At 35.6% G+C, this 19,273-nt stretch overlaps 1 protein-coding gene and 1 long non-coding RNA gene across 3 annotated transcripts; one reads left to right on the top strand and one right to left on the bottom strand.

Annotated features, from left to right (window-relative positions):
• Positions 1–184: 184 nt before the first annotated feature.
• Positions 185–868, top strand: LOC148689481 (uncharacterized). Its single transcript, XR_015958337.1, has 2 exons — positions 185–466; positions 568–868. It is a non-coding gene; the product is annotated as an uncharacterized LOC148689481 (long non-coding RNA).
• Positions 869–11,056: 10,188 nt separating this feature from the next.
• LOC137749525 (knotted 1-binding protein) lies at positions 11,057–12,976 on the bottom strand. 2 transcript variants are annotated; one of them, XM_068489637.2, is made up of 6 exons: positions 12,887–12,976; positions 12,696–12,790; positions 12,468–12,599; positions 12,284–12,357; positions 12,051–12,188; positions 11,057–11,352 (listed from the first exon to the last, which is right to left on the bottom strand). In XM_068489637.2, the coding sequence occupies exons 2-5, from the start codon at positions 12,741–12,743 to the stop codon at positions 12,053–12,055; spliced, it is 390 nt and encodes a 129-aa protein (XP_068345738.2). In that variant the 5' UTR covers positions 12,744–12,790; positions 12,887–12,976; the 3' UTR covers positions 11,057–11,352; positions 12,051–12,052. The 2 variants fall into 2 exon arrangements, with proteins under 2 accessions (XP_068345738.2, XP_088544996.1); XM_088688870.1 differs by having other exon boundaries at positions 12,696–12,763; positions 12,887–12,975.
• Positions 12,977–19,273: the final 6,297 nt, after the last annotated feature.

Here is a 19,273-nt window from a genome sequence, read left to right as displayed (position 1 = left end):
TTCTTTTTAAATTGGACCCGTGTCCCCCATTTCACTCACAACCAATCATTTTCCCTCATTTCACTCTTCACCAATTAACATTTCTCCACAATTCCCTCACCAATCAGAGAACCCATCCCTTACACCACTCCCCCAATTAGAAACCGCTCTCTCTCTTCTCTTCCTTTACCTTCATCGTGTTCCTCTTATCATCACGAACCCAGCCGTACCAACCGATCACGAAATGGACGAGTTTTGACCCGTCAACTCAGAAGGTCCGGCTTGGTGAGTTTTCCTCGGACGAGTTTTAGGTCGTGTTACAAGGTTTTAGGATATATGGAAGCTTCTACACAACTCCCTAGGGTCCTTAGACTAAGTTCGGAGTCGAGTTGACATCGGAACAAGCGAGTTTGAGGAGTCGAAGTTTAGGCTGAATCTTTCGAGGATTTTTCAGGCCATTTCCCGTCCATTTTTGGACTTTTGGAAGGTAAAATCTTATTCTCCTCTTCTCCAACTTCAATTCCATATAAATTTCACCGGAAATGGTTGAGAAATGAGCAAGTTATGAGGCTTTGAAATTTTACCCAGAAATCGGCAAACCAGACGGCGACGAGGCTCACCAGAGAAGACGAAGAATATTCCGTCAAAGTTGAAAGAATATTCTAACAGCTTTAAGTAACCCCATTAAGTTCCGTTACTATTTAAAGGAATATTCTATCAACTCTGAAAGAATATTCCCTAGCTTCTATCATCTCTAACCTGCGTGTGGCCGTGGGCTAGGCGGCTCGTGAGGGCGCGTCCAACCTCCGGCCGATGAGTGCTTGACACGTACGGGTCCGTGACTTCGTGTAGATCATTTTTGTATATTCGAACCTTCCGTTTGAGCAAAGTATGGGAGATTTACCTAGCCTTTTTTAATATGTCCTATTTAATTTACTAGTTTAGTTATTTCATATATAGGTGCAAATTATCCCGAGGACGTTCGATGTCAAGCGAGGTTAGGAGGCTACGATCCGACCACGTACCAATGAGTGGGCATTTGTTTTCGTGTGTGTGTGTGTGTGTATATAGTTTTATAGTTTCCATTATTGTTTTTAGATTGATATTAAACCTATTATGCCATGATTACATATGTTATAAGAAATGTTATACTGCTCTAAAAACCTAAAATAATCATACGGGATGCGCAGGTAAGTTTACCATGTTGACTATAATTATTGAATGGTTATGCTATGTTTATATTTATGTAGTCTGCTTATCATTGCTGCACTCGATGTTAGTGCTCGCCCAGGGCCAGGGTTAGTATTTCACGTGTATGTTCACCTCTGCACCGCATGCTCATCTTGGATCCAAGTAGGTGTCAGTCCTATCATACAAGTTGCATTAGGCAACTCCGACTTGTAGGTGACTGTGATTATCACTAGTTTTCATGTGATTGTAGCACTATAGCGTACTTATACATTACACCACAGTCTTGTTCATGTCATAAATTATCTGCATGAACTCATGTGCTAGCGTAGATTGATGAGTAACCTGTGTTCATTATGTTATTGTTGAGATATTGTAGTTTGACGCATTTCTGGCATCATTGTTATTTACAGTTGTTTTCATACTTATACGTAGTATGATTTTCTAGAAACTATACATGATTTACAGTGAGGGGTTAGTATGATCAGAAAATAAATGTGTTTTATAAACCTTTGTTTTTGTGCCCACTTACCCTTTTGTTTTTAGCCCCTCTAGGTCTTAGACAGTTGAATTCTCTATGGCATACGAGGAAACTCTGGTGGATTTTGACGTACCTAAATAAATATAGGGAGCCTTTCCCGGTTGTGTGTTAAGTACTTAACTAGTTTTGACTGCACACTCTTTTGTCATCTATGCTCTGCATATTTGTATTCTATGGGTTCTACCCACTATTGAGCACTCACTTTATTAGTTTAAATAAGTTATAGTTTCGGTTTTAATTTATCACATTTTCACATCACTTACACTTTTGGTTACGTCACCTTCGGGTGACGGCCAGCATACATCGACTCCGATTAGGGTGTATCATATTCAGTCAAATATTTTTTCTAAAAGTATTTGATACCTTAAATATTTAATCTATAAATAATTAATACCTTAATCCATACAATTATTTTGAGCATAAGTATGATATTCATTGAAGATTGAAAACACGTACAAACCGAGGATAGGATGCTTACATTGAGACTAAATAAAAAAACCAAACAGGAATTAAAGCCTAATTAAGTCCAAATACATAACTTGTAAAAAAAAAAACCTTCAATTTCGATGGTCCTCTATTCCACTAGACGTCATAACGCCGCTGATTGCAACCTTCCACTAGTGCATCCTCCATCAACTTTCGTTCTTTTCATCATTAAGAGTATACTTACACTATTACACATATATGCAAATAATTAATTCCAACATATAACTAAAAATTTCACAAACAATATACTTACAGATAGTTCATCTATCACCACATTCTTCACATTCTCATACACATATTTTCAAGAAAGCCACTCAGCAGTATGACAATTATTCCCCATGGCTACAGCAATCATATGCGCGAACTCAAAATGTTGCCTCAAATCATTCGGGTTGGCGACTCGCACGCTCTGATCCTTGTTTTTATCCTCCATTTGTTCTTGAAGAATAAGGAGAACATAATTGTGAAGAATAAGGAAGGCAGAAGTGCATATTTATAAGAAGGTTAGGGCCTTTGCGTGACAAAGGCTTTGTCACGCAGACATCTATATTAAATGCGGTATTGATTCCTTTGATTCACCTGCAGTGAATGGTCTGAGTGAAAACTGACAGTAACTTGCGCGACGAACCCTTTGTTGCACAAAGGTCTCCTTTGCGTTGTGCAAGGTTTTTGCACAAAAAAAATTACCCTGCATTTTCTTGTTAACTTTACGCAACAACAATATATATTCGTCGCGAAATTTTTTGTTTCCTTTCCTATCTATTTTGCGTGGCGAAACTTTTTTCCATCACACAAGTACGTCTTGTGCAACGAAATATTGTTCGTTGCGCAAACCGTTTTTTTCTACTAGTGGAAGTAACGAAATTTAGTGGTAGAAGATAAAGATGACAAAATAGTTTCCTGGTGTATTATGACCTTAAGATTGCAGCTGTAATGACATGGAAAGTTGGTAATTAAGGCTTTTTTGCTAATGGTCCATGAGATTGGTATAACTCTTCACTTTGCCCTTTACAATAAAAATGATAGAAGTGGTCTGTCCACTGTAAATCTTTTTGGTCATTTCGTGAAAAAAACTGTCAATATCCTTATTAAGTGGAGGGGCTTGGTTGACAAAACTACCCCTAAAAAAGTAGTCACGTGGCCGTTCACGTTAAAATTTAACAAGGATATTGACATATTTTTTACGAAATGACTAAAATGATTAAATTTACATAATTTTTCAAGCAACTCTTTTTCAGTTGATAAAAAAGGTAACCGTTCAATCTTTCTTGTGACACAATTGATCGAAGATAAGATTTGATCAGCTTTAATTTTGAAAAACTTGTTTCTTAGCTCTAGAAATAAGTATTTTTCCATCAATATCATAATGCTCACAATTTTTCAAAAATCCTTCAAGATTGATACAAAAACTCTTCTAACTGTCATTGTCTGCAACTTTTAACTTCATTTAATTAAACAAAAGCCTTAAAATTTCTTCATATTTCTGAAATTGTTCAAATTTGATATCAAGTGAGTTACGAGCTTGACAAACTATATAAATAAAGTAATCAACTCTAAAAGTTTCAATAGTTGATTGAGTTACCATTTCACTAGCACTCTCATCAAACTGTTTCTTTCTTCAAATGATGTGTTTCTCACAAAAAAACAGTTTGAATTCCCATCTCACTTGCTATTTTCTTAGCTTTAAACACAAGATTTGTAATGTTAAAAGATATATAATAAACAAAAAAATTGGAAGCCCTTTTAGAGTAGTGGCCTTCTACTTCGATTACCCTCAGGGTTGGGCTTGAATCGAAGTGACAACTGGCTTAAAGAGTGAACCTAGAAAATTTGTTTCGGCTTTGAATCCGTCTTGTTTTCATAAAAAGTTTCGAGTGCGTTTACATAAGAGTAATGGGAATAAAAAAAACGAAATTGAATTCTGATTACGGTTTACTCCAGTGTTTACTAAATACTGGGGAATCAATAATGTGGTGGACCTCACCCGAAACAAGGAATGCAATTCTTGAAATTTGAGAAGTGGGTTTCCTTGGATAGATGAGGTATTTGAATTCCAGGAGGGTGAGGGAATCAGGAATGCATTTGTTCTTCCTATTATGCCCTCATTCACATTATGCACAACTGTGACATCCCACATCGCCCAGGGGAGTGATCCTTAAATGTATATTCTCATTCCTACTTAGCACGAGGCTTTTTGGGAGCTCACTGGCTTTGGGTTCCGTAGGAACTCCAAAGTTAAGCGAGAAGGGGGCTAGAGCAATCCCATGATGGGTGACCCACTGGGAAGTTGCTCGTGAGTTCCCAAAAACAAAACCGTGAGGGCGTGGTCGGGGCCCACAGCAGACAATATCGTGCTACGCTGCTGGAGCGGGCCCGGGAAGTGATCCACCCAGGGCCGAGATGTGACAACAACTCCATGCATATGTCAAATAGAAGAAACTACAATTTGAGCGAGAAAATTTAAATATTAAAGTAAATACTTAAATTTATGAAAAAAAAAATAAACAAAAGCATTATAGTGTGTCTATGAAATGAAAAAGCAATTTAATTTTTTTCTTACTATTATATATTATATCAAATTTTATTAAAAAAAAGTAGATAAAATATTTGATTTGGGACAAGGGCATTTTAGTAATCATATTGGTTTATATTCCAATTCTATTGAATTAGTAAACAGTTTTATGGAATTAGTGTCATTTCAATTCTGATTCCAGAACATTTAAGTAAAAGCTTCAACATGAATCTGATTCTGACTTCTCCTCATTCCAACTCCTCCTCAATTCAATTCCTCCTTTTCATTACGGTTACGTAAACACGCCATTAGAGTTATCCGAGTCATGTTTCTAATTTACAAAACTTAAATATAAAATGATCAGAAAAGGCAACCAAAGTCAAATTAAGGGATATCAAGAAGAGATTAAATAAACAACGTATCCATGTAACTATATAAATTACCAGGCTTTTTAGTCAAGATGGTCTCTAAGAGTGGTATAACTACTCACTTCGGTTACTGATAATGAAAATCGATAAAAGTAGTCCCTGAGATTGTCTACCATAAATCATTTTGGTCATTTCACGAAAAATATATCAATATCCATGTTAAATTGTAATGTGAATGATCACGTGACGAATTTTTAAGGGTATTTTTTGTGAAACTAGCCCCTCCATTGAACAAGGATATTGTCAGATTTTTCACAGAATTATCAAAATAATTTACAGTGGATAAACTTAGGGACTATTTCTATCATTTTTATTATCAGGACCCAAAATGAAGAGTTACACCAGAACCAATTTGACTAAAAAGACTATTTCATTTACAATTGTTCAAATGACTAGCTAGAAATGAAAAACAACGCGAGTCAGTTACTTAAAGTTCTGAATATGTAATCAAACATGACATACTTTGTTAATAAGAATCAACTAGCTTTCAGTCTAGAGTTTCTTTTCTTCTGACAACCTAGTTCATGAATGCACGATCAGATATGACATAAACGATATGACTTGGATGTCTAGAGTCATTTCTCTTCCAAATGTATATCGCCCATTTAGAAACACAACGAAATGTGATAGTTTTTTGCATTACTACATGCGTTTTATTGAACATTTTCTACAAAGTTAAATTTCACTTGCATATATTTGCCAATGTCGTGTAATGTTCAACGATGCTGTTCGTAAAAAGGAAAGTAGAACTTGATTAAATTTAGAAAGAACAATGGATTAATTAGTAATGCATAAGTGAATTTTTGCTATTACATCATTCTAATTTTAAAAAAAAAACAATGAGATTAGATAAAGAACAAAATATGTACAAGAATGGACACCCTCTTTAGTTGCAAAGGGTGAACTTTTAGTAACGGCTTGAAGTTTCATCAATCTCTTGTGTTTCTCAAGCCTTATTGTAATTTACGACCACCCCGACACCTGTTCTCCTTCTCACAACCTTTGTTGTAAGGATTTGATGGTGGCACCATGCAGCGTGACTCCCTACAATGAAACGGTTGGTCGTGCCCCATGACTGGATTACCAATGGTATTTGCATTTGTTGTTGCGAAGCAAACGGAGCACACCGAGACAGCAACAATGCAGAGTGTATTTAGTCTATGTCACACCGGTTTTATAACTTAGAATTTTTGTTGATTTGTTGCTAATTGTGTTATTGATTGTTGGTTTAATGTCTATGTCACACCGGTTTTATAACTCAGAATTTCTATATATATGATGTTAATCAAAATAGGGCCGGCCCTGAGAATTTTAGGGTCCTAGTTGAGCTTTTAAATTGGAGCCCTAGAGTTTTCTGACTCTCGACTCTTTGTACATTGATATATCTATAAAAAAAATTCGGTAAATACTGCAAAAAATTATTTCTACATCAAATATTATAAATTAATATCAAAAGAAGAAAGATATACAAACATTGGCATTTTAGCCAAAATGGTCTATAAGATTAACCCTCCACTTTGGCTCATGACAATAAAAAGTTATAAAAGTGGTCCCTGAGTTTGTTCACCGTAAATCATTTTAGTCATTTCGTGAAAAATCTGTTAATATCCTCGTTAAGTGGAGGGGCGCGTTCGACAAAAAATACACTTACAAAGGTGGTAACACGGTCGTTCACGTTACAATTTAACAAAGATATTAACAAATATTTCACACAATGACTAAAATAACTTACAGTGTACAAACTCAGGACCCTTTTATCGATTTTCATTGTCAAGGACCAAATCACGATCAGGGACCAAAGTAAGAAGGTATGCCAAATTCATAGACTATTTTTCATGTGCCAAAGACTATTTTAATGAAAAGCCCATAGTACTGTTCACTTTAACGAAAAACCACATTTTTACACTAAAAAGTCAATCCTGGTACTATTCACTTTACTCTTTATTTTGTCCTTATCATTAAAACTCAAAGTTTTCAAGCCCTTTTCATTAGTTTTCCTTTTCATTTATCGTTTCCTAAAGAAGCAAAGATCTGTAAAGTTATAGAGCCACCAGATCCTGAGGATTTAGCAATTCACAAATTTCTCAATTTCGCCAAGTTGAGAAAAACCAATAAGGCATAACAGAATGAACTATATTTTAGGTTCAACAAGGATCGTATATAAAGACCAAAATATTATTTATAGCTCTCGACAAAACATGGACAAATCTACGTTTCAATCTGCTCAATCTCTTGAAACAATTTGCAAGGTCTTTAATAGCTCTACTCTTTCGTATCAATTGATTTTTATCATAATATCCTGAGTTTGGTATATAATAAGATACATGTTTTCCTATGATTTTATTTTTAAATTCCCAAGCAAGAGAATTAGTAGTGGTAAAGCTAAAGTTTGGGGATCCATGTGTGATTTGGCTTTTGATCTTCAAATGAAGGAGAAGAATTTGTCAATTTAAGTTGGAAGGAAGTATTAAGGATTAATTTTCATCAATAGAATTCCATCTATTTGCAGACATTGTCCATATAATCCTCATTGGTTGGTTAGTCAGATCAATTTAACTAAAATGGCAACACATTTTAAACTAAAATGATAACAAAATTTAATATCCTTCACTTTGAATTGGAGATTAAGTAAAAAAAAAAAAAAAAAAAAAAACAGTAGATTTTTTAACAAAGTTTAATATCAGCTGCTGTAGTAGCAAGAGCACGATATTCAACCTCCGTACTAGATCAAGAAACAGTAGATTGTTTCTTAGCCGTCCATGTAAGAATATTAGGTCCAAGAAAGATGTGTGCACCAGTAGTTGAGCGACGATCATCAACACTACCAGCCCAATCGCAATTTGAGAACCCATATAAATTGAATGAAAATGTCTTGTGAAAGCAAATACCATGTGAAAGCGTACCCTTAACATAGTGGAGGATATGCTTTGCATTGAAACAACGAATGCAAAATCCATTGGTTATCTAGCCATTGGGTATGACCAGCCGTTTCGTTGCAGGAAGTCATGTTTCATGCCGCCGCCATCAAATCCTTATAGCAGAGGCCGTGAGAAGGAGAACAAGTGTCGAGGTGGTGATAAATTAAAATAAGTCTTGAGAAACACAAGTGATTGATGAAACTTCTTTATCTAATCCCATTTTTTTATTTTTTTTAAGATTAGCATGACGTAATAGCAAAAATTCTTTTAGTCATAACTAATTAATTCATTGTTCTTCTGAATTTAATCAAGTTCTACTTTCTTTTTCTTAATAGCATCGACGAACATTACACAATTCTAGCAAATATATGCAAGTGAACTTTAACTTTGTAGAAAATGTTCAATACACGCATGTAGTGAGGCGAAAAACTATTGCTCTCATTGTTTCTGACGAACTTATTGTCGGAAGAGAAGTTACTCTAAACTAAAAGCTAGTTGATTCTTATTAACAAGTAACATCATATTTGATTACATATTCGAGTAATTGGCTCTCGTGGTTGTTCATTTCTAGCTAGTCATTTGAACAAGTAAATCAAATATTATAATTTTTTGGATTGGTGTGCGCCAAAGAGCGACTGCTTTCGCTACCTAGAATTTATCTTGCAAAAGAACAGAGAGTTGGATGGAGACCTCAACCATATAATACAAGCTGGATAGATGAAGTGGAAGAGTACATCAGGTGTGTTGTGCGATCGTCGTATGCCACAAAAGCTCAAGAATTTTTTTTATAGGACGACAATAAGGTCAGCAATGTTGTATGGCATGGAATGTTGGGCGGTGAAGCAACACGTACATAAAATGAGTGTAGCGGAGATGAGAATGCTTTGTTTGATATGTGGGCACATGAGAAAGGATAAGATTAGGCATAAGGATATCCGAGGTAAAGTAGAAGTAGCCGAAATTGAAGGAAAGATGAGAGAAAATCAGTTACGGTGGTTTGGACATGTGAAATGAAGGCCTACAGACGCTCCGGTTAAAAGATACGATTACGAGACGGAGGTTTAGAGCTGAAAAGGGGTAGAGGAAGACCTAGGAAGACTTTGGAAGATACTCTAAGAAAAGAATTGGAGTACTTGGATCTAACAAAAGACGTGGCACATAATCAAGCACAATGGCGTTTTATGATTCATACAGTTGACCCACTTAATGGAAAAATGCATTGTTGTTGTTATAGTTAGTGACCGCCAAAGACCTAGCAGATTGATAGGATTTTCATTTCATTCATCGTTTACCATAGAACCAAAGTTCCAATTCGACAAATAAATTTATGAAACCAGTGTGTCACGTCACGTTAAGCAAAACCAATAACGAATAACAGAATTAACTATATTTCAGGTTCAATCTGCAGCCACACATTGCCAAAAATTGGTAAAGTGTGCTCGGTTTGTTGCTCTCTTAGACCATCTTTTAGGTTAAAACTTAAAAATTTTAATTTAAAAAATTTAGGTTTTAACTCAAAAACAGTTTTTATGCTTTAACCCTTTTGATTAAATTTTTAACATGAGATTATTAAAGATTGAATTTAGGATAATTTTTTTTTTCTTAAAGTAACTTTTTTTTTTAATTTTTCTTTTGTAGACAATCCTAATTTAATTTTATGAGCATTTTAACTTAAAAGTACTAAAAAATCACTAAACCGACATTATGAAACTCGTAGAACACTATGAAAAACATGAAACACATGAATATTTTTTTTATAATTATTTTAGCCGTTGGACTTAAATTTGAACCGTTATATATATATATATTTTTTTTTGAAGGATTTGACCATATTTAGTTATAACCATTGGATAAAATAAATTTATAAATATAAAACTAAAAAAACAAATATATATGATGGGCCAACCAACCCACTAACCCAGTAGAAATCCTAAACTAAATTTGCCCCTGAAATAAGTTTTGGATTAAAACTGATATGAATGCTCAACTAAGATCCTCATTTTGAGGACATGTGAGGTCCTATTTCATTTAAACAATTAATCTGACTGAAATAATTTAAAATTTGATATTATTCCTGTTATAACATAACAAATAATAATTTTGATTCAAAAAAAAAAAAAGGGAAAAAAAAAAAAAAAAAAGAGTTTCAGGCGTGAATGTCTCTATCCCCTTCATCCCCTCTATCTCATGTCCCCAAGGGCAGCGAGTCTCTTTCAGCCAAGCCCAACGTCTGGGCCCTCGCCGCCGAGAAGCAAGAGGCCAAATTCAAACAAGAAGCCAACGACGCCTCCCCTCGTTGAATTCTCAACTCTCTGCAACTGCCGCCCCCTTGCCGATTTGAACACTGTCGACATGCTCAAGCCCAACCTCGCGGAGCAGCCCATGTGCCTTATGAGAGCGATTGGGAAGGAACAAACAGAGATGGGTCTTCAAGGGCAGACGAGTTGATTGCGGCATTGCAAAGAAATCGATGGAGGGTAATGGGTTTGAGAGGTGGGTTTTTTGGTACGTGCTGTTCGAGGACGAAGATTTGGTGGCGACAGTGGTGTCGCTTTTGACTGGGATTCGATATGGGAATGCTGGTGATAGAATTGAAAGAGGAAGCCGGATGCGGCTGACTCACGTCCCCAATGTTTGTTAAGAGTGTAACAGGGATAGCATTAGGTTATTCATGAATTTACCGTCAGATTAATCTAAGGGAGTAGATAAAAGAGGACCTCACAGGTCCTCAAAATGAGGACGTGTATGTGAGCACTACTAATTTGCACTAAGAGTCGGGCGGGTTTAGAACTTAAAATTTGAGTTTTACTTTAAGGATTGAAGTAGGTTTTAATGTGCTTGGTTTGAGCACTATATAGTTCTTGATCCAACGATTTTGTAAATATGATGTAATTTATAACGTAGAATTCTTTTTTCTTCTTTGATCAAACGGCCATGTTCTTTGAAAACTAATTAATTCATGGTTGAAGCAAATAAATTTCTCCTTTAAATGTAAGAAAATGTGGTAAATGAATCATTCACGATGTTAAAATTGATCATGAATACGCAATCTTATGAGAAATTCAAGGGAACAGATTGATTTTTAAACCAATAGAAATGTCAAAACTACAAATATATGCCAACTGTAAATCTCATGTAATGCCAACCGCTACTAACAGATTCAGGCAGCAAACAACTCAAACTGCAGAAGCTTAAAATTGTGGCTTTAGCTTGTAACTTTACCTACAACAACGGAGAGAGGCCCTTCCATCCAACTAGCAGAATGAAAATCCGTGGTCATCTGCTACGGTCTTGGGAAACCTGCATATCAGCGCCCTCGTTAGTTTCTCGACATTTTAAGGTTTATGCAGTGCTGAAACAATCAGCTGGATATTGGCCAGTAATATATATATGCTACTTACAGCTTAAGCCCTACCAGTTTAGCTGCTTATCCAAACTACTTTATGAGTCCCACTAGTTGAATTTCAAGGCCAAAGAACACAAACCGGAAGAGTTCGCCCAAGTTCTTGAATTGGACCAATTACACTTCAAAACAAAACACACTAGACTTCTAACTGCTTCCAGTGCTTAAGATTTTCAAATTTTACGTGGTTTGGGTGTATGAGGATATTTGAAATTTCTTAAAGCATGTTGCATAATTCACAGCAACTCTGGAAAGATAAGGCAAGTTCATACCGCCTCAACTTTACCGGATCATGACCCAAAGAATAAACAATGGAAAATTCATCAAGCCAAAGTGCTGAGCTGCTCAAACCCAGATCAGATCATCTAAGCTGACACACATCCTAGGTAACTGTTTAAGCTTTTAGGAATAAGAATAAACCAACAAAGTTCATCAGACCCAAGGAAAGTATGTTCCTAAGCATATTGAGCCACGCATAACAACTAGTTGGACGAAATCTTTTAAATACGGCAAGAAATTCTGAGAAGTTTATGAAACAGATAAAACTTATAATATCAGACATCTCATACAAACGAATGGCCCATTGTATTATTACCTTCAGGAATCAAGGTTAGCGTTTTGAAATACATGTCGGGCATTATGCAGAAGAACATTGGCGTCCTCGTTTGAAGCATCAAGCATACGCAACTCTCGGATCTCTTCCTGCCATTTCTCAATTTGTTCCTTGTGCACCCTTTAGGTGTAGTTGTACCCCACAAATTTCAATCATCCAAAACCCCAAATATTACAAATTCAACAGAAAATATAAAGTTACTTTTTGCAACTCACATAATCATTCGCTCTTCAAACTCATCGCTAATCTTCTGAAACATCGTCTTCCCTGATTCTAGACTCTCAGATACCTATGCATAATTCCAATTTATTACATAAAAAACATCCAAAAAATTGCAAATACCTACAATTATTCAAGGAAATAATGATTCATTTACTCTGCAATTTAACAGCTAAATACCAGCTGAGTGAAGCGTTCAATCTTCTCGAGGATGTCAGCGATTGTGAGCTCCGTCTCCTCAGATCCAGCAACTATTCCTTCAAATTCTTGCCTCTGATCTATCTCTGATTCTATGATCACTCCTTCTCCTTCCTTAAACCTCAAAATTAATCAGATTTTCACAAACTAATTCACAAAGCGGAATAAGAAGCACAAAACACACGGATTGAACATAAAAAAAATACATACATCTGGTTTCATGCGTTTCCTTGTAGACTCACTTTCTGCGTTCTCCATTGAATCGATTGTTGATTAAGCTAATTAAGTAACCAGCCAAACAGCACCTTAATTACGATAACAATAACAGTACAAAATTCAGCATCGATTCTAATTATCGTTAATTAACTTAATTATAAGCATAATTTGACATAAATTCGTACCTTCAATGATGCAATCTCGATCTGACTGACTGTGCGATGAGGACGACGATTCAAAATATCTGTCTCCGTCTCCAACTTTAACATGCGCGGGAACTCTGCTTCCAGTTCTACGGAAAGCGGTTATATATACACGGGTTACTGGGCCTTTTAGTTCCATGTCAAAATTGGCCCAACTATGTAGGCACATTGGGCTGCCAGATAAAACTTGTTAATACTCATTTTGTTTGCTAAACTGTTAGGCCTTGTTTGGTACCTCGGACTGTATTGACTATTTCTGTCGGATAGGATAAATAGTCATCGGATAGTACTGACTAAATTAATCAGGCGTTTGGTACAATATCAGATTAATGACTGTATTATTTATACTGTATTTGGTAATGAACCGGATAAGAAAATGGAATGTCAAATAACAAAGAAAAGCCATTAAACTAAGCTACTAAAAGGGCCAAATTGTGACATCCCACATTGCCCAGGGGAGTGATCCTTAAATATATATTCCCATCCCTACCTAGCACGAGGCCTTTTGGGAGCTCATTGGCTTCGGGTTCCGTAGGAACTCCGAAGTTAAGCGAGAAGAGGGCTAGAGCAATCCCATGATGGGTGACCCATTGGGAAGTTGCTCGTGAGTTCCCAAAAACAAAACCGTGAGGGAATGGTAAGCCCAAAGCGGACAATATCGTGCTACGGTGGTGGAGCGGGCTCGGGAAGTGGTCCGCCCCGGGCCGGGATGTGACAATTTGGTATCAGAGCCTAACCCTGGTCGTGTTATGCCAACGAGGACGTCGGGCCCCTAAGCGGGGTGGATTGTGACATCCCACATCGCCCAGGGGAGTGATTCTTAAATATATATTTCCATCCCTACCCAGCACGAGACCTTTTGGGAGCTCACTGGCTTCGGGTTCCGTAGGAACTTCGAAGTTAAGCGAGAAGAGGGCTAGAGCAATCCCATGATGGGTGACCCACTGGGAAGTTGCTCGTGAGTTCCCAAAAACAAAACCGTGAGGGAATGGTAAGCCCAAAGCGGACAATATCGTGCTACGGTGGTGGAGCGGGCTAAGGAAGTGGTCTGCCCTGGGCCGGGATGTGACACAAATTCTAACAGCTAACTATGTGCAATGTCGGTGGAGAAGTGGAAATCTTGGGAGGAGGTGGAGGAGCGGGAGGAGGTCTTGGCCGGAAAGGGGCAGTAGCACAAAAAGCACAGGCTGAAATTAACTTAAAAAACAGTTGAAAGCTGTAGATAAAGGAAGAACAAAAAGCATAGAGCTTTAGGAGCAAGAGAGAGAAAGGAAACCCGGGCAATCTAAAACCAGTAGTATCCCACAAAAATTAAACCATAAGAATCACGACGAACACAAAATTAAACCATAAGAATAACAACGAACACCAAATTAATGAAAAGCTCCGGAGAATTAAGAAAAAAAGGCTTACGTTTGTTGGCGTCTTCAAGAATTTCACCGTTCTCCATGGCTGACAATTTTCCAACGAACTTGGGATTTGCTTTTTTCACGCAAGTGTGGAGGGAGAAAAGAGATATGAAAGAGTTGAACCGGGGAGGGGAAATGAAGAAGAAGAAGAAGAAGAAGAAGGTGTGAGAAGACTAACCTGGAGCAAAGAGCGGTTGCGTTTGGAGAAGAAGGAGCGCCCAATTAAATTGTACCGTGGTTTTGGAGAGGATAAGCAAGCGGGCGTTTACCGTATAAAATAGATGGGCCAGATTGTTTAATCCGGTGTCTATTTAATACAAATGGACACCAAACGCCGTACTCCGTATTATTAATACTATTCGGTGTCTTATATGGTGTGCCAAACGAGGCCTTATTGTTATTGGTACGTGACGTCCTGGGTTCAATTCTTACCGTTGGTAAATCGCAGGATAGTGTACAAGGGAAGGTTAAATGTCTTTGTGAGTCTTCCCGGCCCCCGAAAGGTGGATTGTTGTGGTGAAGCCACTGGCTGGTCCTCTTTTTAATTAAAAAAAATGCAAAATGCTTTGAAATGTGTATTTTACCTTTTTTTTGCTAATAAAAAAAATTCTACTATGGATAGATGTAAAACACCCATATTAGCTAGAAAACGTAGATAAAAATCTAAATATACATATTTTTTTACATCTTTGGGTGGTGGGCCTGCCAACCAAAGAAAGGAAATTAAGGAAGTCTATTCATACACCCATTTTACCTTCTGCACATATCTTATTAATTTTTGGTCATTGATTATCTTCAATTCATTTAATCCGACGACCAAAAATTAGAAGGGTGTGTGAGAATTAAAAATGAATGCGTGAATATCACTACGCAAAATTAAATGAGATCTTAAATTTACATCTCCCTCATTAAAGTATAACACCCATCTACATCTCCCTCATTATTAGTGTAAAATGAGATGTAATTGTGCACCTCAAATTTGCATCTCTCCATTGGAGATGCTCTAGGAATTTTTTTTTCCATAAAATTTTAACAAGTTTTTAATTGGTTCAATTAAAGGGTTTTTACATAATCTAAATAAACAAGGGACTTAAGTTACTAGTTAATAACAATAATTATGTTTTTAGTATGAATTAATCCAATTTACAGTAATCAAATTACATATTAATAGAACTCTGATTGTCAAGCAAAATTCTATAAGATTACCATTCTAACCCTCTAGTCAAAACTGAACAAAAATAAAAAACATGGGCGGTAATATAATTTCACACAAACCAAATTTAGCTGTTTTTTTTAAAGGGAACTTTAACGAAAAGCTCTTAGTACTGTTCACTTTAACGAAAAATCACATTTTTACACTAAAAAGTCAATCATGGTACTATTCATTTTACCCTTTATTTTGTACATATCGTTAAAACTCAAAGTTTTCAAACCATTTTCATTAGTTTTTTTTTTTTTTTTTTTAAAGTCTCACTCACATGTGATTCTAGCATATCTCTGATATTATATAAAAAAAATCTCTCCCATCTCTCCCCCATGTTCACTCAATCTTTTCCTCTCTTTCCATCTAAAAAATAAAAATAAAAAAATATTCACACACACTTTGTGTATGGGCATATGCTAGTTTCCCAATAAACACAGCTTACATTAATATGCACATTCAGGGAAATGAGGCCTGCAGATGTGTTTTGCCTCGAGTTTGGTTCGTCCCTCCTCAATAATAAGTGTATAAAGCAGACGAAACACGTAAACAAGTCGGCAAGAGTAGGTCGGATTAGAATAATTAAAATATAGTTAAGAAAAGCTTTTATTAATAGAGGGTATTCCTCTTGTACATAAACATAAAGGCTTATACTCTAATATCATACTTTCTCCAAATGCATCACCAAAATGAACTTTGTTTCTGTGTTTTTGGTTGTTTAATTAAAAAAAAAAGAAAAAGGAAAGATAAAAGAAACATGTTCATCGACAACTTGTTTGACAAATGACACTTATAGGGATTTTACAATCTGCAAAAGTAGGGATAAAAATACTTGCAAGAGGACGAGATAGTTGTAGTATAAACGGCTCAAGTAAGGTCGTTTTCCGCAGGAATTGATTGAATAATTTGTATTTAAACTAATTCTTAATTAACTATTTGAAAACAAGGTTTAGAAAAAGGTGATTTTATGACCTAGAATATTAAAAACGAATTTAATTAAAAATAAATAAATTGGCAAAGTAAAGAAAACAAAATAAAATAGTTGTGAAAATAAATTTGTGCACTAGGGTTCCGCCGTCACCTTAACAATCCAACGTAGTTTTACCAATTACTTATGAATTACCCATGCAACTTTGAAGGTTAGGTTTTTCTAATGCATCTTCTATTCGTGGTATTCAAGCTAGAACGTATATCAAACATGCGTATGTGGTATTCATATCAAATATAAACATGCATGGCTCATTACGATTTGTGAAAACCTTTTGAAAAACCATGCAACCCCTTAGATGTGGTATTCGCCCTAGGTGAATTACAACTATCAATCATAAGAAGCAATACTCAATCCCCAGGTGGTATTTCGACCGAATTGCATCCGATTACTTATCTAAACATCCTAATGGTAGCTAAGCATTAAGATATAGAGACAGTTTAAAGCACAGTGATTAATAATTCAAAGTATGCATGCATAATATTATAAGCAATTAAATAAAAACTACATATTCATGCTAAGGCTCAAAGCATCGCCCTAGCAAACGGAAATTAGTTACAAACAATCATAAAACAAAATATTATTAAAAACATGGATAGAAAACACCTTGAAAATACAAAACGTCAAAGCCTAGCTAAGTTCTCCAAATTGATACCTCACCTTCTCTAATGGCTAAAAAAAACCTTATTTATACTACTACAAAATAAAAACCTAAAAAGTCATAGATTAAAACTCGGAAACATAATAAAATAATAAAACAGAAAATAAAAGTTTTCCTATTTGAACTAAAATTCGGACTTCTCAGAAAATTAGTCTTTTGACTGACCAAATCAACTCCGATTTGGTCCCAAAAGGTCTGTTTTTAAAGCTTGAGACGTCCCCTACAAATCCTCAGAAGAAATATTTCTCAAAATATATCATCTTGACCTCCAAAATATCCAAAACGTCCAGAAATGTCAATCTGGGAAAGCTGCGCGCTGGACCTTTATTTCATCATCATGGTCAAACGGCTTGGTAGAAAAATTTGAAACTTTGATACAATCATCTTGAAATAGTCACGAACATCCTCTAATTGGAATCACTCCATAATTCATCCGTTTGATGACGTTTTGCTCTTAAGGAAGTCGAATGTCCTACATTGAAAATTCATAACAAAGTATAAAAATTCTATCAAAATAACCAATAAATTAATACTAAGAATATGGTAAAATATATAGTATAATATTGTCTCATCAGACACATCCAACCATATATGTTCAAAGTAAGATATCATATGAGGTAGGTTGAAAATCCTTTAGTTTTATTAAAATCGCAATACAACAAGAACCCGATGAATCTGTGGTCTAGAAGTGGTATTTTCTTTACTTTGTTGAAGCAAACAGATTATATACTTTTAAGAATGTGAATGTAAGTTGTGCAAGTCACACATTGTATTCATGTAAGAAAAACTTGGCAAAACAAAAAAGAGAAAGGCAAACACATGATTGATCGTAGTTTACAAATAGAAGTACAATAAAAGCGTAAAAAAAATTGTGATAATTGATGTTGAGTTTTAATGATAAAATTTTACTTCGTAGCATCAATAGGGTAGTATTGTTTACATCCATTTTTATTTCTCACACACTTCTTGCGGTTGTCGATCAGTGGATATATCCCATTTTAACACCTTCTTTCAAAATAATTATGTTCTGGTAGCTTAGAATAGCATCGGAGTTGAAGGATATATTAGTAATAGACTCATACATACACCTATTTTCTAGAAATCTTTTAGTAGGGTATTTTTTTTAATCTCAAATTTCTTGATAATTCTATACTAATGGGTGGAGGAGTGGCCTAAGCTTCATAATGAGTTAGTAATAATGTGGTTCAAATTTGTCTTTGGCGATAATCGAACCTAAGACCTCTCATTTACAAGTAAAGAGGAATACCACTAGACCGTAGTTCTTGATAATTGAATACATGCATGCAAGGTTTTAAAAGGTGATAGGGATTAGTCGAGAGGCGTGCAGGGGTCTAGTGTCTAGGTGTCTAGGCGGGGCGTAGGTTTTTTTTAATTTAAATTTTAATTGAATTATATCATACAAATAAATATTTATTTATACTTAAAAAAATAAAATAATTAGATTGTGATACATAAATTGCAAAATAGAATGACATATAGATTATCAAATATTAGAACATATTGAAAACATGAGGAACATGCATACAATGAGCGTTTATCCAAGTATTCAAGAAGTCACTTATAATTTATTGAAAAATAAAATGCAAAATGAAATTATTTGTTTTCTGTCTAAGTAAGAGTCACGATCGACCTAGGCGGATGCTTAGACGGATCTAGGTGGGCTAGATAGACGACGCCTAGGCATACGAGCCCTTTCTTAATTTTCAAACGAATAGGAGTTAATCGGGACGGTGGTTAACTGCTTAGCGTCTAAGTGGCGCTAGGCAGAGATTTTTAAAACAGTGCATGCATGTATCTATTGAGCTATTTTTTTGTGTACACAAAACACGGTCATGTTTTGTTACTTTTCCACTTAAATTATAAATATATTCTAGAAGTGAGACATTTCAATGTTTTATCGTTCATTCTTATTCTTATTATAACATGTAAAATGATGCATCACGTGACTTGTGTTTCCTCCTGTCTCTCACTCTAGGATTTCTTCTGATTTTGATTACGGTTACATAAACGAGCCATTAATTTTCTTGGTTCTTTCCATCACTGTTATCTATTTGTCAGTACTATATATACTAGTATGGTCCTCAGCTAC

This window comes from Pyrus communis, chromosome 17 (genome assembly GCF_041283825.1).
Source record: "Pyrus communis isolate YQ-2024b chromosome 17, ASM4128382v1, whole genome shotgun sequence".
NCBI lineage: Eukaryota > Viridiplantae > Streptophyta > Magnoliopsida > Rosales > Rosaceae > Pyrus > Pyrus communis.
The sequence above is the reverse complement of the archived record's forward strand: the minus strand, read 5'-3'. Positions and strand labels throughout refer to the sequence as shown.

Excerpts from the sequence above, each read along its gene's own strand:
- LOC137749525 (XM_068489637.2), bottom strand. The coding sequence starts at position 12,743 with ATGGAGAACGCAGAAAGTGAGTCTACAAGGAAACGCATGAAACCAGAT. Across the intron at positions 12,600-12,695 it reads GGAAACGCATGAAACCAGAT|GAAGGAGAAGGAGTGATCAT; the intron begins GTATGTATTTTT and ends TTGAGGTTTAAG. Across the intron at positions 12,189-12,283 it reads TTTGAAGAGCGAATGATTAT|GGTGCACAAGGAACAAATTG; the intron begins GTGAGTTGCAAA and ends CTACACCTAAAG.